Genomic DNA, 25,182 nt, shown 5'->3' on the forward strand with positions numbered 1-25,182 from the left:
GCCTGCAAGCCACAAATACTGAGCCCGGGTGCCACAACTACTGAAGCCCAAGCACCCAGAGCCTGTGCTCCGCAACAAAAAAAGCCACTGCAATGAGAAGCCAGCGCACCACAACAAAGAGTAGCCTCTGCTCGCTGCAACTAGAGAAAGCCCGCGCACAGCAATGAAGACCAAACGCAGGCCAAAAAAAAAAAAAAAGTTACCAGTTTCTACATCTTCCCGATAGAAAGAATCTTACTCAAAGGCAAACAGACTTCCCGTTGTTAAATGCTTTTGAACAAAATTCCAAGTCATGAGTTATTCAGCTTTGCACTCACTCATTTTAACCAACCTCTCCTCCACTCCTCCCTTCCATCTTTGGAGCCTCTGCTACATCTCTCAGCATTCTCAATACACCTTTATGTGTACTTGATGGGATACCTGATGTTTTCCTCTCTTGGAAATCACCCTACTGTATATACACTGTTTACTCTTTTAACTGTCTTCGCATCTGGTAACCTATGGCCTCCCTCATCCCAGATCAAAGATTTAAGGTTTCCAAGCAGGAACAAAAAAAAAGTTTGCCAATGCTACTGTGATTTCATGACTTAAGAGAACACTTAAAACTTGCAACAAAGGAAATCTGAAATCCTGTAAGATGCACAACTGCCACTGTCTGTCAAGGGGCATTTATTTTCTCCTGCTTCTGACTTGCAAAATTTACAAGCTAATTTTGTTTGCTTGACACACAATACCAGATGTCCACTCTATCGCAGATAACTGGCATCTGGGTCTCTTATCTACACAAACTTGTTACTGAAAAGCCCTTGGTTTTGAAGTTAGTGGATAGCGGAAATATCATTTCACATTCTAAGCCCGAGTCTGACTTGAAATTGGGTCGATTTCATGCAGGGTCTGTGGAATTCTCCCAGACTGCTGGCTTCCCACTTTGCACGCCTAGGCAGATTTCGGGACAGAATTACGCTTCTCTAGGTATTTGCTTGCACAAGAGTTTACTGAAACGGTCGCCATTGTGCAAACTCTGTCTTTCCAACGTTAACCAACGTTAAAGTTAAGCCCAAGGAGATGCACCAACGCGTTACGCCGAACTTGCGCATTCCCGCAGCGGCTCTCTGCGATGGCCTGCGAACTCCCTCGCAGCCACTCCCGGCCTCCGCGGCGTGGTCCTTCCCTCCCGCCACATTGCCGCCAGTGAGTCGTCGGATATTCCTTCTCCAGTGCCCCTCCCTCCGCCCGCCGGTCCTTTCCCGGCCTCCTCGGGTTCCTCCCAAACTGCCCCGCGCAGGCTGCGGCTCTGCCGTCAGCCGTCGCCCCTCCCCCTCTCCCGGACCTAGAGCGCCGCTCCGCCCCGCCCCCCGCGCAGGCAGCCGTCCCCTACATCCGGGTACCGACTCCAGCCGCCCAGACTCTGGCACTATGGTCATGGCGGAGGGGACGGCAGTGCTGAGGCGGAACAGGCCGGGCACCAAGGCCCAGGTACTATCTCTGCACCTCTGGTGGAGGGGAGAGGGGACTCTTGGTGCCGAGCTGCGCCGCACCTGGAAGGTGGATGCTTCTGCGAGGAGGTTGGGCCGCGGCGACAGGCGGGCGGGCAGGGGCACTGGTGCCCGGCCTGCTCTTCCGGAGCCTCAGCCCCTCGGTTTGGCTGAGGCGGCGGCGGCCCGCGAGGCCTGCGGAGCTCCGATTGGACGGTGGGCGTGAGGGGCGCGTGGGGGCCACTGAGGCCCGGGACTGGGAGCCTGTCAGCATTGACTGTCCTTGCTTCTCCCCTGATCCCCAGTGACCAGCTTCGGGGAGGGGCGCGGCCGGCCGGGTGGAGACCCCCGGGGTTCCGTTAGGGTCGGGGCTGCCAGGGTGGGAGGGGTGTAAACAACAGCCTACCTCGTCCTGGTTTCCATTTCCTACCTGGCCTGTGACGTGCCCAACTTCTGCCGTCCAGCTTGTCTAGCCGGATCGGGGAGTCGGTAATTTACTTTATCCTCCTCCTCCTGCTGTTTGCCATTGACCACTTCTTTCCGTAGCTGTTCTCTGGTCCAGCAAGTTTTCATCATCAGGCTGGGACTTGTTAGATGCCATTCCTTGTGAATTTCCTTGTTACTATATGTGAAGCATAGGGAAAGAACTTATTATAATTTTATCACCTTTTAGTAGGGTAGTACTTGGGGTGAATTGGTGCTTATTTCAGTATTGATTCTTGGGATTTGCCAAAGACGGGATGCTTCACATTCTTAAAAAAATCAAATAGACCTCATCTGATTAATCTGCCAGGTAAAATGCCTTGCGATTGAGTACAGACTCCAAAATCGGAAGAGATGTGTTAAAAATGTAATTTTAAAGAGAAAGAGACGGAGGGGGAGGAAACCAGAAACAACCGTAGAGCTATGACAGTATGCCAGAGAATATATTTTAATATCTTGCACAGAATTTTGGTAAGGGAGTTCTTTCAAAGGGAACTTTTAGATACAGACAGCTTCCTAGATGCATGTTACAGAAAAGGGAACTGAAGCCCAGAGATTAGACTGCATTTGCTCAAGGTTGCAGTCTCCAGATTCGATTCTTAGTTCATTAATGACCTTTTCTTTTTAACAAGTTGCTTCTAGTTACTTGAATTTTAGAGTTTAATTGGGAAGCCTTTTTTTATAAAGTCACATGTGTCAGTTCTACTGGCAATTTTGTGGTCATACTACATGGAATTTATATATTATTTATGCTTTTACTGTTTCTAAACTTTCTTTATAAATGATCTTTTCTCAGATACCTTTAATTCTTTTTCTGTGGCAGCATTATTTCTGATTCTTTTAAGTGATCAACTTTTATGTTTTTAAATTCAGAAATGGACTTTTGTACTCACATTCTGAGAATCATCCATTTTTACTTATTCAAAAGTTCTTAATTTTGAAAGGTTAGAGAATCATAGATTTTAACTCAATATTGTAACACACCTGTTTGCTGTGTTGTTATGAGTAAGTCACCTATAAGAAAACTCATTTGCTTTTTTCCAGATGGTCATAGATCAAGGATGTTAAATAAAATGTATTAGAAAAGGTTAAGATTTTTTTTAAAAAGGACTATTTAAGCAGGATTCTGTCATATCCCTTGTCTATCACACTGATTTCCTTCAGTGAAAGGGGTCTATTCTAAAATGATTTATTTAGAACTATAATAGAGTAGGTAGAGTATCTTCCTCCTCTTTTTTTTTTAATTGGTTAGATTGGGTTATAAGCACAAAGTTGGTTTTCAGTAAACGTTTAACTGAATTAGATGAGAATGTTCATTAGGCTGGATTTTTGTCTCCTGTTTTTTTTTTTTTTTAGAATATTTATTTGGTTGTGCCAGGTGTTAGTTGTGGCAGGCAAGCTCCTTAGTTGTGGCATGTGAATTCTTAGTTACGGCATGCATGTGGGATCTAGTTCCCTGACCAGGGACTGAACCCAGGCCCCCTGCACTGGGAGCGTGGAGTCTTAACCAGTGTGCCACCAGGGAAGTCCCTTGGCTCCTCTTTTAAGTGTTTAAAGTATATCACAGTTATGATGAGGCAAAGCATTTAATTTCCAATTAACTTTTTTACATCTTTTCTGTGTACCACTATATGTGTTTTCTAATATTTTAAAAACAAAATATTCTACAAACTATCTTTTCTTTTTCTTTAAAACGAAAGAATAGGCAAAGCGTATTGATAGAAACAGTTTTCACTACAAATCAGAAAGGAAGAATTTAAAAACTACTTTCTGGTGATATGTAGATGATGTCTAGGAAAAGACATCCTAGAACAATTTCCGGAAAGTTGTTTTTATTTCTTGACATTTTAAAATAAAGTTCATTTTCATTCAGATAAGGCAACTATTTAAAAAAAGATATGAAATGCTTAAGACACTTAAAAAGGTGTACCATACCCATCACCTACTCTAAGAACTAGGACATTACTAATATAGTTAAATCCCTTTGTATTGTGATATTCTGTCTTCTGCCCACTCCCAGCCAGTAATGGTGATTATCATTCCTTTTTTTTCCTTTATACTTTTATTATATATGCATTATATTCATAAGTATGTTTTGCACTTTCTTAAACTTTTATTCATGTGGTATCATGCACTGTATTCTGCAGCTTGCTCCAATTTTTGCTCATGGCCTTTGGAGACTTAATCCATGTTGATCGATACAGGGTTATGGATTGTTGGTTTACTACTACCTTTTCTCAGACATTTATTGAGTACCTACAATGCATTGGACAATGCGCACCTACAAGGGATATATTTCAGCAGTCAAATGGAAAGGTTCTTAACCACTTAGGGGAACGTCTATGAACTGAACTGTCTATAGAGAAATTCAGAACCAGTGCAAAGTGATCCACAGAAATATTCCCCTTAAGAGAAGGTTGTTCTGTTTAGATGACTGCTTTTTGATGGAGCTCATATTTTGATTTAGAAATTTAAAACACCATTTGGAATTGGAATTATAATTTATAATGTCTGTCTTAAATAATATTTATGGAGTAGTAACTACTACTAACTCTAGCTATTCTCTTTGGGTAAAAACTGATTCAGTTTTTTACTGCCTGGAGATTGTTTTTTTTCAGTATAACATTTAAAAATATATTTAACTATCAAACAAAAAAGTGATAGGCTTATCAATTACATAATACATGAGAGGTTTATGGGAGCCATATTTGAGGGATTTGTGAATGAAAAAAGTATAGCTTATAGTTCAATTAAATAAAATCTTGGTGTTCATTTAAAACATTGAATAAAATTCCTTTAACTTATTCACTAATAATCACATTGTTTACCGTATGAGGGCTTTTCTTCTCTGGTATAACTTCGGATCTTTATTAAGAATTGAAATTAATCATAATAGTATTGCATCTTCTTTGTAACTTTGTACGTGCTTTAATCATGAAATTTTTTTTATAGGATTTCTATAATTGGCCTGATGAATCCTTTGATGAAATGGACAGTACACTAGCTGTTCAGCAGGTAATAACAATAGCTGCTTTTGCAACTCCAATAACCTAAGCATTTTATTTCCTTTGGCATAGTTAAATATTTCTGTAACTTTTAGCACAAACCAGAATCCATGGAATTAATGGGATACCTGTTTGAAACTTTTATCAAACCTCATTTTAAGATGGCATATTAGGGCTTCCCTGGTGGCACAGTGGTTAAGAATCTGCCTGCCAATGCAGGGGACAAGGGTTCAAGTCCTGGTCTGGGCAGATCCCACATGCCACAGAGCAACTAAGCCTGTGCGCCACAACTACTGAGCCTGCACTGTATAGCCCGCAAGCCACAACTACTGAAGTCCACATGCCTAGAGCCAGTGCCCCACAACACAAGAAGCCACTGCAATGAGAAGCCTGCGCACTGCATCAAAGAGTAGCCCCCACTCACTGCAACTAGAGGAAGCCCATGCACAGCAATGAAGACCCAACACAGCCATAAATAAATAAATAAATAAATTTATTTTAAAAAAGAATGTATTGTTCAATCAGCAAATATTTAATGGGCTAGCAAAGAGATAGGCCTTGTGGAGGATACAGAAATATAAACCTGGAGCTCTATGCCTGGAAATTGGCAAAAATTAAGAGGAAAAATGTGCACATATTTTTCCCTTTAAAAGTAGAGTTTTGTCTTGATACTTCGTTGAATTTGTTTATTAGTCCTAACTATTTTTTTGTGTAATCTTTTGGGTTTTCTACATATGAGATTATTTCATGTGCAAACAACTAAATTTACTTCTTTTCCAGTCTGGATGCCTTTTATTTCTTTTTCTTGCCTAATTGCTCAGGCTGGAATTTGCAGTAGTATTTTGAATAGACATGGCAACAGCAGGAATCCTTATCTTGTGCCTGATCTTAGCAGAAAGCTTTCAGTCTTCCATGTTGAGTATGATGTTTGCTGTAGGTTTTTCATATTTGGCCTTTATTATGTTGAGTTAATTTCTTATTTCTGGTTTGTCGAGTGTTTTTATCATAAAAAGGTGTTGAATTTTGTCAAATGCTTTTTCTGCACCAATTGAGATAATTGTATATTTTTTTTCCCTTCATTCTGTTAACATGGTATATTATATTGATCAATTTTTGTATGTTGAACCATCCTTGCATTCTAGGAATAAATCCCATTTGGTCATGGTATATAATTTTAATTTGCTGCCGAATTTGGTTTGCTAGGATTTTTGCATCAGTGTTCATAAGGGATATTGGTTTCTGGTTTTCTTAGAGTATCTTTGTCTGGCTTTCGTATTAGGAATGCTGCTGTAGTGGAGTTAGGAAGTATTCCCTTCTCTTCAATTTTTTGGAAGAGTTTGAGAAGGATTGATGTTAGTTCTTTAAATATTTAGTAAAATTCACCAGTGAAGCCGTCAGGTCCAGGGCTTTTCTTTGGTTGCACAACATTGTGAATGCAAGTAAGCCACAGAACCGTACACTTAAAAATGGTTAAAATGACTAACCTTTCCACATTGGATGGTTTTGGTACCCTTGTCAAAAGTCATTGGACTGTATATGTGAGAGTTTATTTCTAGTTCCTCTATTCAGTTCCATTGGTTTATATGTGTATCCTTATGTCAGTACCACACTGTTTTGTTGTTGTTGTTGTTTTTTGGCCACACAGCATGGGGGAATCTTAGTTCCCCAAACCAGGAATTGAACCCGTGCCCCCTGCAGTGGAAGCTCAGAGTCCTAACCACTGGACCACCAACGAATTCCCAGTACCCCACTATTTGGACTACTATAGCTTTGTAGTAAGTCTTGAAATTGGTAGATCTGTATCCTCCAACTTATGTTTTCTTCTTTTTTTTTAAAATTTATTTATTTTTGGCTGCGTTGGGTCTTTGTTGTTGCGCTTGGGCTTTCTCTAGATGCGGTGAGCAGGGGCTACTCTTCAGTGCACAGTCTTCTCATTGCAGTGGCTTCTCTTCTTGCAGAGCACGGGCTCTAGGTGCGCAGGCTTCAGTAGTTGTGGCTCCTGGTTCTAGAGTGCAAGCTCAGTAGATGTGGTGCATGGGCTTAGTTGCTCCACGGCATTTGGGATCTTCCCGGACCAGGGATTGAACCCTTGTCCCCTGCATTGGCAGGCCGATTCTCAACCACTGCGCCACCAGGGAAGCCCCCAATTTGTGTTTTCTTTTCAAGATTATTTTGGCTATTTGGTGCCCGTTGCAATTACATATAAATGTGAGAATCAGCTTTTCCATTTCTACAAAAAAGACTGTTGGAATTTTGATAGAGATTGCACAGAATATGTAGATTGCTTTAGGTTATGCAAGTTTTGAAGTTTTCAGTATGCAAGTATTTAATCTCCTGATTTAAACTTACTCCTAGGTATTTTATTCTTTCAGATACTGTTGTAGATGGAGTTGCTTTCTTTTTTTTTTCTAATTTTTATTATCATTTTTTATTGAAGTAGAGTTGATTTGCAATGTTTCAGGTGTACAGCAAGGTGATTTAGTTGTATTTAGATGTAGATATATCAATATACAGGAGTTCCTTTCTTAATTTTCTTTTTGAATTGTTCATTGAAGGTGTATAGAAACACAACTGATTTTTGTATTTTGATCTTGTATCCTACTACTTCACTGAATTCATTTCTTTGCTTTATGAGCTTTCCTGTGGATTCTTTGGGATTTCTCTGTATAGGATCATGTCATCTGTGCCTTTTATTCATTTATTTACTGTCTTATTGTTCTCGCTGGAATTTCAGTATTGAATAGCATGAAAACAGGCATCCTTGTCTCATTTATGATTTTTTTTTTGGCGGCGGGGCCATGCTGTGTGGCTTGCAGGATCTTAGTTCCCCGACCAAGGATTGAACCCAGGCCATTGGCAGTGAAAGCACAGAGTCCTAACCATTGGGCCATCAGGGAATTCCCTTATTTCTGATTTTTTTTTTTTTTTTTTTGTGGTACGCGGGCCTCTCACTGCTGTGGCCTCTCCCGTTGCGGAGCACAGGCTCCAGACACGCAGGCTCAGCGGCTATGGCTCACGGGCCCAGCCGCTCCACGGCATGTGGGATCTTCCCGGACCGGGGCACGAACCTGTGTCCCCTGCATCGGCAGGCAGACTCTTGACCACTGCGCCACCAGGGAAGCCCCCTTATTTCTGATTTTAGAGGGAAACCTTTCAGTTTTTCACCATTGAGTATGAGTAACATCATACCTATGGGTTTTTCAAAATGCCCTTCATCATATTGAGGAAGTTCTCTCATATACCTAGTTTTCTGTTTTTGTCGTGAAGGGTGTTGGATTTTGTCAGATGACTTTTCTGCATTAATTGATATGCTTGTGTTTTTTCCTCTGTATATTAATGTAGTGTATTACATTGGTTAATTTTTTTTTTTTTAATGTTGAACTACCTTTCATTCCTTGCAGCTTTCTTTTGATTCGTGTTTGTATGGTATATATTTTTTTCCATCCTTTTACTTTTTTTTTTTTCTGATGCAGTTCCTTTATTATCAGGAAACAGTGTCATTATCAAATTTATCCTTTTACTTTTAACCGACTTATATCATTATATTTGAAGTAAGTTTCTCATAAACAGTATAGTTGGGTCATATTTCTTTGGTCTTTCTGACAGTCCTTGTCTTTTAACTGGTATATTTAGGCCATTTAATGTGAATATGGTTATTGATAGATATGTTTAGATTTAGAATTACCATTTTATTACTTGTTTTTAGTTTCCTCTTCTTTTTTCTGTTTCCTTTTTCTGCCTTTTTAAGGGTTATTTGAGCATTTTAGTATTCTATTTTAATTTATTCTAATTTTGATTGTATCTCATATAATTTTTTTGATGATTGCTCTAGAGATTACTAAGTTCATGCTTAACCCTTCAGTCTATTTAGAGTCAGTATTTTACTGCTTCAATTGAAATGTAGAAACTGTCATCATTTGGACCATTTTACTCTCCTCCTTTATGCTTTAGTTATGTATATTACATCTACATACATTGAAGACCCCACCAGACAATATTATATTTTTTGCTTTCATCTGCCAAACATATTTTAAAGATCAAGAGAAGAATGGTCTAATATATATTTATACCCAGATATTAATATAATTGCTGTTGCTCCTGATAGTCTAAGTTTCTTTCTGGTATTATTTTTTTCCTTCTAACTAAAGAGCTTCCTTTAGTAGTTCTTTTAGAGCCGTCTGCTGGCTAGGAATTCTCCTTAGCTTTAATTTTTTAATTTAATTTTATTTATTTTTTTGTACAGCAGATTCTTATTAGTTATCTATTTTATACATATTAGTGCTATATGTCAATCCCAATCTCCCAATTCATCCCACCACAATGAACCCCCTGCCACTTTCCCCCCTTGGTGTCCATACGTTTGTTCTCTACATCTGTGTCTCTGATTCTGCCCTGCATACTGGTTCATCTGTACCATTTTTCTAGGTTCCACATATATGCGTTAATATACGACATTTGTTTTTCTCTTTCTGATTTACTTCACTCTGTATGACAGTCTCTAGATCCATCCACATCTCTACAAATGACCAAATTTCATTCCTTTTTATGGCTGAGTAATATTCCATTGTATATATGTATCATATCTTCTTTATCCATTTGTCTGTCGACGGGCATTTAGGTTCCTTCCATGACCTGGCTATTGTAAATAGTGCTGCAATGAATATTGGGGTGCATGTGTCTTTGAATTATGGTTTTCTCTGGGTATATGCCCAGTAGTGGGATTGCTGGATCATATGATAATTCTGTTTTTAGTTTTTTAAGGAACCTCCATACTGTTCTCCATAGTGGCTGTATCAATTTACATTCCCACCAGCAGTGCAAGAGAGTTCTCTTTTCTCCACACCCTCTGCAGCATTTGTTGTTTGTAGATTTTCTGATGGTGCCCATTCTAACTGGTGTGAGGTGATACCTCATTGTAGCTTTGATTTGTATTTCTCTAATGATTAGTGATATTGAGCAGCTTTTCATGTGCTTCTTGGCCATCTGCATGTCTTGTTTGGAGAAATGTCTATTTAGGTCTTCTGCCCATTTTTTTGATTGGGTTGTTTGCTTTTTTAATGTTGAGCTGCATGAGCTGTTTATATATTTTGGAGATTAATCCTTTGTCCATTGATTCATTTGCAAATATTTTTCCCCCTTCTGAGGGTTGTTTTTTTGTCTTGTTTGTAGTATACTTTGCTTTGCAAAAGCTTTTAAGTTTCATTAGGTCTCATTTTTTTTTTTTGTCTCATTTGTTTTTGTTTTTATTTCCATTACTCTAGGAGGTGGATCAAAAAAGATCTTGCTGTGATATATGTCAGTGTGCTTCCTATGTTTTCCTCTAAGAGTTTTATAGTGTCCGGTCTTACATTTAGGTTTCTAATCCATTTTGATTTTATTTTTGTGTATGGTGTTAGGGAGTGTTCTGATTTCATTCTTTTACATGTAGCCGTCCAGTTTTCCCAGCACCACTTATTGAAGAGACTGTCTTTTCTCCATTGTATATCCTTGCCTCCTTTGTCATAGATTAGTTGACCATAGGTGCGTGGGTTTATCTCTGGGCTTTCGATCCTGTTCCATTGATCTATATTTCTGTTTTTGTGCTAGTATCATATTGTCTTGATTACTGTAGCTTTGTAGTATAATCTGAAGTCACAGAGACTGATACATCCAGCTCGGTTTTTTTCTCTCAAGACCACTTTGGCTATTCGGGGTCTTTTGTGTCTCTATACAAATTTTAAGATTTTATGTTCTAGCTGTGTAAAAAATTCCATTGGTAATTTGATAGGGATTGCATTGAATCTGTAGATTGCTTTGGGTAGTATAGTCATTTTCACAATATTGATTCTTCCAATCCAAGAACATGGTATATCTCTCCATCTGTTTGTGTCATCTTTGATTTCTTTCATCAGTGTCTTATAGTTTTCTGAGTGTAGGTCTTTTACCTCCTTATGTAGGTTTTATTCCTACATATTGTATTCTTTTTGTTGCAATGGTGAATGGGATTGTTGCCTTAATTTCTCTTTCTGATATTTCATTGTTAGTGTATAGGAATGTAAGAGATTTCTGTGTATTAATTTTGTATCCTGCAACTTTACCAAATTCATTGATTAGCTCTAGTAGTTTTCTGGTGGCATCTTTAGGATTCTCTATGTATAGTATCATGTGATCAGCAAACAGTGACAGTTTTACTTCTTCTTTTCCAGCTTGTATTCCTTTTATTTCTTTTAATTCTCTGATTGCCATGGCTTGGACTTCAAAAACTGTGTTGAATAATAGTGGCAAGAGTGGACATCCTTGTCTTGTTCCTGATCGTAGAAGAAATGCTTTCAGTTTTTCACCATTGAGAATGATGTTTGCTGTGGGTCTGTCATATATGGCCTTTATTATGTTGAGGTATGTTCCCTCTATGCCCATTTTCTGGAGAGTTTTTATCATAAATGGGTGTTGAATTTTGTCAAAAGCTTTTTCTGCATCTATTGAGATGATCATATGGTTTTTATTCTTCATGGTGTATCATACTAATTGATTTGCGTATACTGAAGAATCCTTGCATCCCTGGGATAAATCCCACTCGTGGTGTATGATCCTTTTTAAGTGTTGTTGGATTCTGTTTGCTAGTATTTAGTTGAGGATTTTTGCATCTATATTCATCAGTGATATTGGTCTGTAATTTTCTTTTTTTGTAGTGTCTTTGTCTGGTTTTGGTATCAGGGTGATGATGGCCTCATAGAATGAGTTTGAGAGTTTTCCTTCCTCTGCAATTTTTTGGAAGAGTTTGAGAAGGATGGGTGTTAGCTCTTCTCTAAATGTTTGATAGAATTCACCTGTGAAGCCATCTGGTCCTGGACTTTTGTTTGTTGGAAGATTTTTAAGCACAGTTTCAATTTCATTACTTGTGATTGGTCTGTTTATATTTTCTGTTTCTTCCTGGTTCAGTCTTGGAAGGTTATACCTTTCTAAAAATTTGTCCATTCCTTCCAGGTTGTCCATTTAATTGGCATAGAGTTGCTTGTAGTAGTCTCTTAGGATGCTTTGTATTTCTGTGGTGTCTGTTGTAACTTGTCCTTTTTCATTTCTAATTTTATTGATTTGAGTCCTCTCCCTCTTATTCTTGATGAGTCTTGCTAAAGGTTTATCAATTTTGTTTATCATCTCAAGGAACCAGTTTTTAGTTTTATTGATCTTTGCTATTGTTTTCTTTGTTTCTATTTCATTTATTTCTACTCTGATCTTTGTGATTTCTTTCCTTCTACAAACTTTGGGTTTTGTTTGTTCTTCTTTCTCTAGTTCCTTTAGGTGTAAGGTTAGATTGTTTGTTTGAGATTTTTCTTGTTTCTTGAGGTAGGCTTGTATTGCTATAAACTTCCCTCTTAGAACTGCTTTTACTGCATCCCATAGGTTTTGGATCGTCGTGTTTTCGTTGTAATTTGTCTCTAGGTATTTTCTGATTTCCTCTTTGATTTGTTCAGTGATCTCTTGGTTATTTAGTAACGTATTGTTTAGCCTCCATGTATTGAGTTTTTAAAGTTTTTTTCCCTGTAATTGATTTCTAATCTCATAGCGTTGTGGTTGGAAAAAATGCTTGATATGATTTGAATTTTCTTAAATTTACCGAGGCTTGATTTGTGACCCAAGATGTGATCTGTTCTGGAGAATGTTCTGTGTGCACTTGAGAAGAAAATGTAATCTGCTGTTTTTGGATGGAATGTCCTATAAATATCAGTTAAATCTGGTGTATTGTATCACTTAAAGCTTGTGTTTCCATATTAATTTCCTGTTTGCATGATCTGTCCATTGGTGTAAGTAAGGTGTTAAAGTTCCCAGCTATTATTGTGTTACTGTCGATTTCCTCTTTTATAGCTGTTAGCAGTTGCCTTATGTATTGAGGTGCTCCTATGTTGGGTGCATATATGTTTATAACTGTTACATCTTCTTCTAAAGTTGATCCCTTGATCATTATATAGTGTCCTTCCTTGTCTCTTGTAACATTCTTTATTTTAAAGTCTATTTTATCTGATATGAGTATTGCTATTCCAGCTTTGTTTGATTTCTATTTGCATGGAATATCTTTTTCCATTCCTTCACTTTCAGTCTGTATGTGTCCCTAGGTCTGAAGTGGGTCTCTTGTAGACATCATATATATGGGTCTTTTTTTTGTATCCATTCAGTGAGCCTGTGTCTTTTGGTTAGATCATTTAATCCATTCACGTTTAAGGTAATTATCGATATGTATGTTCCTGTACCATTTTCTTAATTGTTATGGGTTTGTTTTTGTAGGTCCTTTTCTTCTCTTGCATTTCCCACTTAGAGAAGTTCCTTTAGCATTTGTTGTAGAGCTGGTTTGTTGGTGCTGAATTCTCTTAGCTTTTGCTTGTCTGTAAAGCTTTTCATTTCTCCATCGAATCTGAATGAGATCCTTGCTGGGTAGAGTAATCTTGGTTGTAGTTGCTTCCCTTTCATCACTTTAAATATATCACTTAAATATATGTAAGCTTCCTAATGGCGGGTACTGGTGGTGGGTAGAGTTGGTTGTTGCTCTGGTGGGCAGAGCTCAGTAAACCTCCGTAGTTTTCTTTCATCTGAAAATATCTTTATCTTCATTCCTGAAGGGTATTTTTGCTAGATACAGAGGTTGACATTTCTTTTCTTTCAGCACTTTAAACGTGTTCTGCCATTTCCTCCTGTCATCTGTGTTTTCTGGTGAGAAAGCTGCACTCATTTGAATCCTTTTTCTATAGGTCATTTGTCTCTTTTCGCTGGATTCTTTACACACACACACACACACACACACACACACACTCACCCCCACTGGCTTCTTTATCTTTAGTTTTTGTCAGTTTGATTACCTCTGGGCATGGATTTCTTTGGATTTTCTTGTTCGGTGTTTACTCTGCTTTTTCTTATTGTGGTAAAATATATATAACATAAAATTTATCATTTTTGCCATTTTTAAGTGTACGATTCTGTGGCATTAAGTACATTCACATTGTTGTGCAACCATTACCACCTCCATCTCCAGAACTTTTTCATCTTCCCCAACTGAAACTCTGTACCCATTAAACAATAATAACTCTCATAAGATTTACCATGTAGTATATTTTAATTAACTGTAAGAACTTCTTTGTTTGTAGTATATTCAACAGAACATAAGAGCAGATTGTTCCAATATTGACAAAATTCTTGAACCACCTGAAGGCCAAGATGAAGGTGTATGGAAGTATGAACATTTAAGGTAGGTCTTTATTATGTATCAAAATAGTAATAGTACTCCTAGTAGTAAAAAATAACCTTTAATATTAATGATGATTATGAATCATAAATTAGTTAACTACAGACCAAAAAGCAAAGTTCTAAAGCTTTTACGTTTTTAAGTTATAAAGTTTTCAACATTGTTATTTACTCATTGTTTTCTATATTTATGGATTTGGGCCTTATTATCTTTTTACATGGTTTTCCTTAATTACATCATTTAATCACAGATGCATTATTTCCATGTGCTTACTCATTTCTACTACCTACTATTTATCTACTTTATTTCTCTCTAGAGGTCCTAGTCTAGACTTGGTAGCTGACGAGTTACCTGGTAACTAGTGTGAACTTCCAGTCTTTTGTTTGGTAAATGGAGATTAATTATAATCCTGAAGTAAGAAGTTTTAGAGCTTTTCATAATATCCTTTGAATGAGAAAATTGATTTCTAATGAATCATGAGTTAACTTTAGAAGCACTTGTATTCTGAAGCTACTAGGTTATTTCTTGAAGTTATAAACTTTCCATTGTAAATGGGAGCTAGGATGAGTTGATACACTAAAAATAGAGGGTGTTGTATGAGATACGTGTTCATCAGAGTTTGTTACTTTGAGTTGATTTTTAGATAATAAGGTGGAGTAGAGATATGACTTTTCCTGAATAAATTAGACCACATTTCCTGTGATGAGTGCCTCAATTTGTAGACAAGGTACTTTTTCTGTTGTTTTGTTTTGATGCTATAGGCTTGTCTAGATATTGTTAAGACAGTGTCTTGTCATAACCTTTCAGCAGTTTCAGGATGCTGAGACTTCTTTGTAATCTGCCATTTTCTTGGGCAAGTCACTTGACTACTTGATCGAGTTTTTTTTTTTTTTAATACATCTCGATGCATGATAATTGAAAGCATGAGTATGTAGATGTTATGCCATTCTTATAAATATAGAGAGCACTTTAGTATAATATATCCTCTGTCTTTTTTAAATCAGCTTTGAAAATAACTACTTCCTTAACTATGGGATTAATGATGAAAATAAGCAAGTGTGTTTTTTTCACTGTAAGCATAATTCCTAAAAAGTGAGGGTTCGTTTTATTTATTTATTTATTTATTTATTGCGTTACGCGGGCCTCTCACTGTTGTGGCCTCTCCCGTTGCGGAGCACAGGCTCCGGACGTGCAGACGCAGCGGCCATGGCTCACGGGCCCAGCCGCTCCGCGGCATGTGGGATCCTCCCGGACTGGGGCACGAACCCGTGTCGCCTGCATCAGCAGGTGGACTCTCAACCACCGTGCCACCAGGGAAGCCCAATTTTAATTTACAAGGTTTTTATTTCAGATCTAAGAAAGACATTTTCCTCCCTATTTAACTTAGACTATGAAATATGCATTATACAAAACTTGTAAAATCTTTCTTATTCATATTCCATTTGTCCTGGTGCTATTGTTATTACTTTTGGGGTTTTTTGATATTAACCACTTTTTTGTTTTGTATAATTTATGTATTATATATGACATATATATTCTTTTGTCTCTTTATTATAGTGTATACATCTTTATAGTTGACCAAGAAGAGTTTTAAAAGCAGTTTGATTTTTTTTTGCATGTGCTTAATGTTACTGATTTGAGGCTTAATACTTGCTGTTACTGATTAATGCAGTTGATTATATTATGATGTTAATGGGAATTGAATCATGACCTCAGTCAAATCTCCCACTACTCCCTACTGAATATTTGTAATTAGGAAAAGATGCCCCTTCCTCTGAGTGGCTGTAATCCCATGCTAGTATGCATGGCTTAGTGACTAGAGTGTAGACTAGATTTCAGCTCTGGCTTGTCTTTTCAGCTGCATAACTATGTGTGTTAGTCCTATACTGAATTAACTTGAAGCTGTTAGGTTTGCACTATTTGCCACAGATTGTACCTATAGCACTGCCAAATCAGTTAGCTTAATTTTCCTGTTGGCCATAAGTAGGTTGGACTAGATGAGAAACTTGTTTATCACCACCTGTCTTTATTACCACTTAGTAGAAAACAACTCAGAAACACATAACATGCAACTTACAGATATGGGGCAGTAGAGGACTATGTGGTGATTCAGAAATTGTGTTATTTGTATAATCTAAGAACAGCATTATTAGGCATCTGGAAAGGAAGTACAGTTATAGACAACTGAAAATTTGACCCTTGTTTTTTACTTTGCTTTCTTCTATTTTAATGTATGTTATAAATAAATAAATAAATAAATATAGTTTTCCTTTCACATATGTGCAGTGTTTTGGGTTTTTTGTTTTTCTTTTGGAACTCTCTTTTATCTTCTAATTATAGGTTTTAGCCTTGCATATTTGTGGAACCAAAGTGTATTCATTTGTTTGATGGGGAAACATAGCGATTAATTTGATAGATTTTTAGAGGGAACACATTCAGTACTTTGACAACATAAAGTATCTTTATGACATAAAGGAGTAATTGTCTTTTCATATCAAATAGCAAGTCTGTATAAAAATGATCTAAATGTCATATAATTTGCTCCATTTTCATTTATTCAAAAATATTTCTTGAGCACTTAACTATTGTAGGAACAATCCAAGCATTATTCTAGGCTTTATAATTCTCAGTTTGGCCATTTTAGAGGGAAAGTAAGTCATGAAAAAATGCCCAAGATCTATTAAGTGATGAAAAAGCAAGTTATGAAATTGTGTATGATATGATTCCAATATATTTTAATCTATCCAGAGAAAATCAGATTTGCATGTAAACAATAACTATCTTTTGGGAAGAGGTCATGGAAGTACGGAGGACTTTCCTGTTTTATATTTTGTATTTGGTCCTGTTTGGAGTTTTTAGAAGGAGCATGTTGTTTGTAATCAGAATAAAACCTGTATAATGTATAGGAATATAAAATGTCTAGTCTTTCTTCTGATTATCTGTATACAGATATGTACACACACATGAATTTTTACATAACTGGAATCTTACTGTGATATAAGTATATATCCTTTGTATGTTTATGTAATACCAACATTTCACTACTCTCCAATTGCTAATCATTTATAATGTTTCAAAGAAATTTTTTATGTATATAGTTTCAGTGAACATCTTTATACATATGTCTGCATTGCAGTTCTGATTATTTCATTAGAATAGATTCTTAGGAGAATGACTTAGTTAAAAATATATATACTTTGTAAGAGTCTTGGTAAATATTTTCAAAGTATTTCTCAGAAAAATTGTACCAGTTTCCAGTGTGTAACAGTAATCAACTCACTGAACTCTGATATTGAACATTACTGTTAGGGTTGTTAGTTTTGGGTTTCGTTTACTAATGTGTATGTCTTTGTAAGGAATGTGCCATGTAAGTTCAGGCGGTGTTGATAATGATGATGATGGAGGAAGAATGGTACTGATGGGATTCTGTTTTTACAATTAATATTCTAAAAATAATATGGAGGATAAGACTTTTCATTTATATATTTACATTTTTAGGCAATTCTGTCTTGAGCTAAATGGACTTGCTGTCAAACTTCAGGTAATATTTTAAGTTAAAGCTATAATTGAAAGTTCTGATTTTTTTTTCTGTTTTTGTAAATTAATGTGCTTACAAAGACTTACCCAAATTTTTAATTTATTCTAGAATTTTACATGAAATGTAGCAACTCAGATGATAAACTTTTTCATTATTATTTTACATATTAATAAATGTAACTATTTTAACAGAGTGAATGCCATCCAGATACATGCACTCAGATGACAGCAACTGAACAATGGATTTTTCTTTGTGCAGCTCATAAAACGCCAAAAGAGGTGAGAATTTATGAAATAGAATGACTAATAAAATCATCATAACCTAAATCTCTTTAAGATGGTAGTAGACAAATTTTTTGAGTTTTTAGGTCACTGTTTATTTTGCCCTTTGGTTTAGAGTTCTTTGCTGCAAGGTCATTGGTACAGTGCTACTTTAGGGTTTCTTGTGATTAGTATCTTTTTAAAAATTTTTAATTGAAATTATCATTGACCTACACTGTGTTAGTTTCAGGTGTATGACATAGTGATTCGATATTTCTGTACATTGCAAAATGGTCACCATGATAAGTTTAGTTACCATCTGTCACCATACAAAATTATTACAATAGTATTGAGAGTATTCTTCATGTTGTACATTTCATCCGTGTGACTCATTCATTTTGTAATTGGAAGTTTATACCTCTTAATCTTCCTTACCTATTTCACTCCTCCTACCTTCCCTCTGGCAACCACCTTTGTTCTCTATGTCTATGACTCTGCTTCTGTTTTGTTGTTTGTTCATTTGTCTTGTTTTTTAGATTCCACGTATAAGTGAAATCATATGGTATTTGTCTTTCTCTGTCTGACTTATTTCACTTAGCTTAGTAGCCTCTAGGTCCATCCATGTTGTCACAAATGGCAAAATTTCATTCTTTTTTATGCTAGTGTGTATACATACCACATATTCCTTATCTTTTCATCTAATCAGTGGACACTTAAGTTGCTTCCATATCTTGGCTACTGTAAGTAATGCTGCAGTGAACATGGGAGTGCATATATCTGTTCGAATTAGTGTTTTTGTTTTCTTTGGAAAAATACCCAGGAGTGAATTGCTGGCTCATATGGCAGTTCCATTTTTAATGTTTTGAGGAACTGCCATCCTGTTTTCCATAGTGGTATCAATTTACATTCCCTCCAACAGTGCGTGAGGGTTCCCATTTCTCCTCATCAGTACTAATTTGTTGTCTTTTTTTTAAGTCTTTTTTTTTAACTTTTTATTTTATATTGGAGTATAGCCAATTGTGTCTTTTTGATAATAGTCATCTTTTTTAAAAAATTATTTATTTATTTATTTATTTATGGCTGCATTGGGTCTTCGTTGCTGCGCGCGGGCTTTCTCCAGTTGCGGCAAGTGGGGGCTACTCTTTGTTGCATTGTGTGGGCTTCTCATTGTGGTGGCTTCTCTCGTTGCAGAGCACGGGCTCTAGGCACACAGGCTTCAGTAGTTGTGGCACATGGGCTCAGTAGTTGTGGCTCACAGGCTCCAGAGTGCAGGCTCAGTAGTTGTGGTACATGGGCTTAGTTGCTCCGCGGCATGCGGGATCTTCCCAGACCAGGGCTGGAACCCATGTCCCCTGCATTGGCAGGTGGATTCTTAACCACTGCTCCACCAGGGAAGCCTGATAATAGTCTTTTTTTAAATATTTATTTACTTATTTATTTTTTGGCTGCATCGGGTCTTAGTTGTGGCAAGTAGGATCATTTGTTGTGGCGCATGGGCTCTTTGTTGCTGTGTGTGGGCTTCTCTCTAGTTGTGGTGCACAGGCTCCAGAGTGTGTAGGCTCAGTAGTTGCAGCATGCGGGCTCTCTAGTTGTGGCACGCGGGCTCCAGAGCGCACAAGCTCTGTAGTTGTGGTGTGTGGGCTTCAGAGCACATGGACTCTGTAGTTGTGGTGGCAGGCTTAGTTGCCCCACGGCATGTGGGATCTTAGTTCCCCAACCAGGGATTGAACCAGCATCCCCTGCATTGCAAGATGGATTCTCAACCACTGGACCACCAGGGAAGTCCCCAATAATAGTCTTTTTGGCAAGTGTGAGTTGATATCTCATTGTGGTTTGATTTGCATTTCCCTGATGATTAGTGATGTTGAGCATCTTTTCCTGTGTCTGTTGGCTATCTGTATGTCTTCTTTGGGAAAATGTCTATTCAGATCTTCTGCCCATTTTTTAATCTGGTTGTCAAAGAGTGTATTGCCTATGTTTTCTTCTAGGAGTTTTATGGTTTCCCACCTCACATTTAAGTCTTAAATACAGTTTGAGTTTAGTTTTGTATATGGTGTGAGAAAGTCATCCAGTTTGACTCTTTTGCATGTAGCTGTCCAGTTTTCCCAGCACCATTTATTGAAGAGGCTCTCTTTTCCCCATTATGTATTGCCTCTTTTGTAATAGATAATTGACCATGTAAGTGTGGGCTCTCTGTTCTGTTCCATTGACCTATATGTCTATTTTTGTGCCTGTACCATAGTGTTTTGATTACTGTAGATTTGTAATATAGATTCAAATCAGGGCACCTGATATCTTCAGCTTTGTTGTTCTTTCTTAAGATCGTTTTAGCTATTTGGGGTCTTTTGTGTTTCCATACAAATTTTAACATTATTTGTTTTAGTTCTGTGAAAAATGTCATAGGTATTTTGATAAGGATTACTTTGAATATGTAGATTGCCTTTGGTAGTACAGTCATTTTAACAGTAATAATTCTTACAATCCATGAACACAGTGTATCTTTCCATTTGTGTAGTATCATTTTTCATAATTGGACAATTGAATGGGCTAGAACTTATGATTCACTGGCTATGACAGAATAACACCTGTCATATGGTGTGTAATGGATGAGATGCACTAGTTCAGATTTTTGGTTTAGTCTTAATGTCTTTTGATAGGAATAACTGTTGGTGAGTACTAGTTGATTCTTAGTCTGTCAAGTAGAAATGTTACTTTTGAACTTTATAGGTCAATATTTTTTCTCTACATTTCATTAATATTTTTTACTACTTATTTGAAACCTACCATAATTATTTTCCTCTCCATAATTGGTCTTATCTTGAAAAACTTATTCATGTTATTTTCTCCTTATTTAGTTTTTGTCAAGGCGAGAGTATAGGAAGTAGCAATTTTTAGAGAACATTTTTTGTTTTAAATAATTCCTTCATGTTATCTAACACCTAGTACACATTCAGTTTTCCTTAGTTGTCTCAAAAGTGTCGTTTACAACTGGTTTGTTTAAACTATGCATTGCATTTCCTTTGATCTGCATTCCCTTTTAATCTGTAGTAATTAGTTTTTGCTTGACATTGACTCATTGAAAATAGTTAAGTTAGGCCTGTGCCGTAGGATTATAGACCTTTAGGTGATCATTATATTGACAGACCTCTAAGGCTTAAAGACAGGTAATTCTCTAGTTGAAAAATCAATATTTTATGTTCTTTTGTTTGAAAAGGCAAATTCTCCAAAATAAGAAATATCTGATACCTAAGCTAGTAGTACTTATTTTTTAAGACTGACTTCACTCATGGTGTTACTTTTTTTGAGTTAATAAATTGAAGCAGTGTTAAGGTTGTGTATCATTTTACGTCTGGGAAAATCATAGCAGTTTCATTGATAATTCACTGAAATTGGCTACATAGTATAGTAAATGATGTGATAATTCCAATTAGGAAACTGAATCCAAAAAGCTAGTTTCATTTTGGCAAATAGTAAAGATGCATTATTCTCACTTTATTTATTTTTTAATATATTTATTTATTTAATTTATTTTTGGTTGTGTTGGGTCTTCATTGCTGTGCGCGGGCTTTTTCTAGTTGCAGCGAGCAGGGGCTCCTCTTCATCGCGGTGCACAGGCTTCTCATTGCGGTAGCTTCTCTTGTTGTGGATCGTGGGCTCTAGGCGCGCAGGCTTCAGTAGTTGTGGCACTTGGGCTTAGTTGCTCCATGGCATGTGGGATCTTCCCAGACCTGGGCTCGAACCCGTGTCTCCTGCATTGACAGGTGGATTCTTAACCACTGCGCCACCAGGGAAGTCCCTAGAAATTTTTAAATTAAATATGTAGCTTCCATGCTGACTTAAAGGTTGTAAAAGTGTCCCATGGTACACCCAAATGACCAATATGAATGAGAAACACAGTGACTTGGGATATTTGTTTTTGACCAAGTCACCTGTAATCATATATATGGAGAAAGATACTTTTTTCAGTAAATACTGCTCATGTTCCTATTTTAGGCAGTGAGTCTACTAGCTATAAATTCCTGTGGATGTATAGTTAGAAAAATACTTTTTTTTTGGTTTAGATAATCTTTATGTATTTGCCATGTTCTATACTAAGCCATATTTAGTAGTTACTGCATTTTTAAACACCAGTTTCATTCTCAACAGTTGAAAAATATTCTAATTACTAGGTAGAACTAGAGTCATTTTTATTTCTTTCTCTAGTTTATTTTTTCCTTCTTCGTTCCCTGGTTCATTCTCAGTCTTCCTTTCTTTTGATGCTTCTCCCTCTCTGCCTTCAGAAGAACTGAAAGAGAATTACTTTATAGTTTTATTTTTCCTTTAATAGGTTTGCTGATTTGCCATGAGACAAATAGGTTTCATTGTTTCTGATAAATGAAATAGTACTAAGACAGGTTTATTAAAATATAAAGGAACTTCAGATTTCGTATTAAATTGCAAAGGAAGAAAATTTTTGAGAGAGCTGCTAGATTGGTAACAGGGTACCAGCAACATAATAAGGCATGCTTTTTAAGATGTAAGGAGGCAGTGATCTCTGGAGGTATTTGTGAAGTGAGAGAGGCTACTGGGCCACTTGGTAAAGTATAAATCAGTGGACTAGGAATCGGGGTATCTGGGTTATGGTTTTTAAGTCCTTCTTCCTAACTGTATCATCTTGCATAAGTCATTGACCAATAGTCAAGGGTAGTCCCTGTTGCTGTGCATCATTCTTCAGGGGTTCTCCCTGTCATGCTTCAGAGTTGGGATATTTGCATGCTTGCTTACTTGAATCTCTGTTGTTACAGAGTCAGCCTCCTCTTAGACAGCATGCCTAAAAAGCAGACTTTCCTAAGTTGGACTGCTTGTTTTTTGAAGTATTCCTTACCTTTGCCTATAGACTTCTAAGATCTGGCAAGAAACCTGTGCATATTCTGCAAACTGATCAGCCTCAGTTTCCTCATAGCCAGAGGGTTAGATTAGATAATCAGGTGTTCTTCCCAGCTCTAAGCATTGTTTTCTTCTAGGTACAATATTGAGAGTGAGAAATTGGGGGACTGATTCACTTATTTTCTAGAAGCCAGGTATTATAGTTGAAGGGGATAATAAAGCCTTATTTATTGACATAACATTGAATTTTACAGTCATTCTGATATTGTAAGGAACTTTTTCTTAGACTATGCTCAGGGTTTTTGGAATAAGACACGTAAGTAATAATATATCTAATTTTAGAGGTAGAGCTCTTTGTTGATGCATTTTTATATCCTTTCTTTTATAGTGTCCTGCTATAGACTATACTAGACACACACTTGATGGTGCTGCATGTCTTCTGAATAGCAATAAATATTTTCCCAGCAGGTAAACAAAACTTAAACATGGTGCTAAACTTTTTGGATTTAATTTTAAAGATTGCTGTTTTTAAAACTAAAACTAGTTTGCTTGTTAATACATTGTATTCTTTAAACTGTTTTTTTTAACCTATTATATTTTTGACTTGTTCAGAATTATTCAAGTTTTGAAATTAAGATTGTGGTTAAACTAAAGGCATCAGGACTCAGCTCCTGAATCTCACAGGCCAGTTCAGTTCCTGCTGCTGTGCGTCATTTTCCAGGGCTCTCCCTTCATGCTTTAGAGTTGGGAGTTTTACACACTTGCTTACTTGAATCTCTGTGGTAGAGAGAGGCATCCTCTTAGCATGCCTAAAGAGCAGATTTTCCTAAGTTGGACTGCTTATATATTTTTTTCTAAGTATGTTCTATGTATTTCTAGAGTATTTTTTAATTGTATAGTTGATTTACAATGTTGTATTAATTACTGCTGTACAGCAAAGTGACTCAGTTATACATATATATACATTCTTTTTCATATTCTTTTCCATTATGGTTTATCACAGGATATTGAATATAGTTCCCTGTGCTATAGAGTAGGACCTTGTTGTTTATCCATTCTATATATACCAGTTTGCATCTGCTAATCCCAAACTCCCAATCCATCCCTCTCCTAATCTCCTCCCCCTTGGCAACCACCAGTCTCTTCTCTGTTGGGACTGCTTATTTTTGAAGGGGTCCTTATCCTTGCCTTCAGATTTTTAAGATCTGAGAGGAAGTGTGTGCATACTGTAATATATTATTGGTGAGGTTTGTGACTGGCCTTTTATTCTATTAAGATATTTATTACCAGGTGGATAGATTTGGAGACTTTTCCCCAATATCACTGACTTCAAAGGGTTCATATAAAATAGGTAAAAAATAACAGTTTTTGCCTTGGTATCCTATGTACATTTTTTTAAAAATCAGAAATATGTAGGCAGTTTTTATTTCTCACACACACACAAAAAAGAATTGAATTCTGTAGAATAAAACAATAATTCTTTCAGTAGTTTTAATTAGCTCTAGTGGACAGAGTGTTAATGTCATAAACATATATTTTAGTAAGTTTTGTTTTATCAGGATTTGTTTTAATTGCATTAAACTTTAACAAAGTTTCAGAGCTATAATACTGAATTTCTTGGGCAGTGTGGTTAGGTAGAAAGAGCACTGCCCCAGGAGTGAAGAACAGGGGTTTTAGTCCTGCCCTTGCCACTTACTAGTGCTGTGACCTGGACTGGTCACTTACTTTCCCTGGTGTCAGTTTCTGCACTTGTGAATTGCGAAGATTGGACTATACTGTTCCTAAGATCTGTCCAGCTCTATAAATCTATGATTTCTTATCTATTTCTAGGGTTAGCATAAAGGAATCATCTGTAGCAAAACTAGGATCAGTATGCCGTAGGATTTACAGAATATTTTCACATGCTTATTTTCATCACCGGCAGATATTTGATGAATATGAAGTAAGTATATTTCACTAATTGTCCTGATACGTTCTTATCAGAATGACAATAATAAATGTTGATATTATGTCTCATTTATTTGGTTTTGAGTAGTAAATTGAAATGACATATTTTTTTTCCCTCTCTACAGAATGAAACATTTTTGTGTCATCGGTTTACTAAATTTGTGATGAAATATAATTTGATGTCCAAGGATAACCTGATTGTACCAATTTTAGAAGAAGAAGTTCAGAATTATTCCATCTTCCCTGTACTGTGTGTTTGGAATTGATCATAAAAAAAAAATCCCCCAAAGAAAGCATCAGTTTGTAGTCTTGCTTTTGTATTCATATTGATATCTCATTCATACTCTTGCACTGTAAAGTTGACTCACTTCATTAGGTAAGACCTAAATGAAACAGT

General features: G+C 36.7%; 1 protein-coding gene across 1 annotated transcript; it reads left to right on the plus strand.

Annotated features, from left to right (window-relative positions):
* The first annotated feature begins 1,379 nt into the window (after window positions 1–1,379).
* Window positions 1,380–25,007, plus strand: MOB4 (MOB family member 4, phocein). Its single transcript, XM_024757334.1, is given in 9 exon segments — window positions 1,380–1,476; window positions 4,911–4,973; window positions 14,077–14,177; window positions 17,673–17,715; window positions 17,904–17,990; window positions 23,227–23,306; window positions 24,669–24,732; window positions 24,734–24,780; window positions 24,911–25,007. Coding segments are annotated over 9 exon segments (585 nt in total). The 5' UTR covers window positions 1,380–1,416; the 3' UTR covers window positions 24,951–25,007.
* The last annotated feature ends 175 nt before the right edge of the window (window positions 25,008–25,182 follow it).

Source organism: Neophocaena asiaeorientalis, unplaced genomic scaffold (assembly GCF_003031525.2).
Source record: "Neophocaena asiaeorientalis asiaeorientalis breed wild unplaced genomic scaffold, Neophocaena_asiaeorientalis_V1.1 scaffold246, whole genome shotgun sequence".
NCBI lineage: Eukaryota > Metazoa > Chordata > Mammalia > Artiodactyla > Phocoenidae > Neophocaena > Neophocaena asiaeorientalis.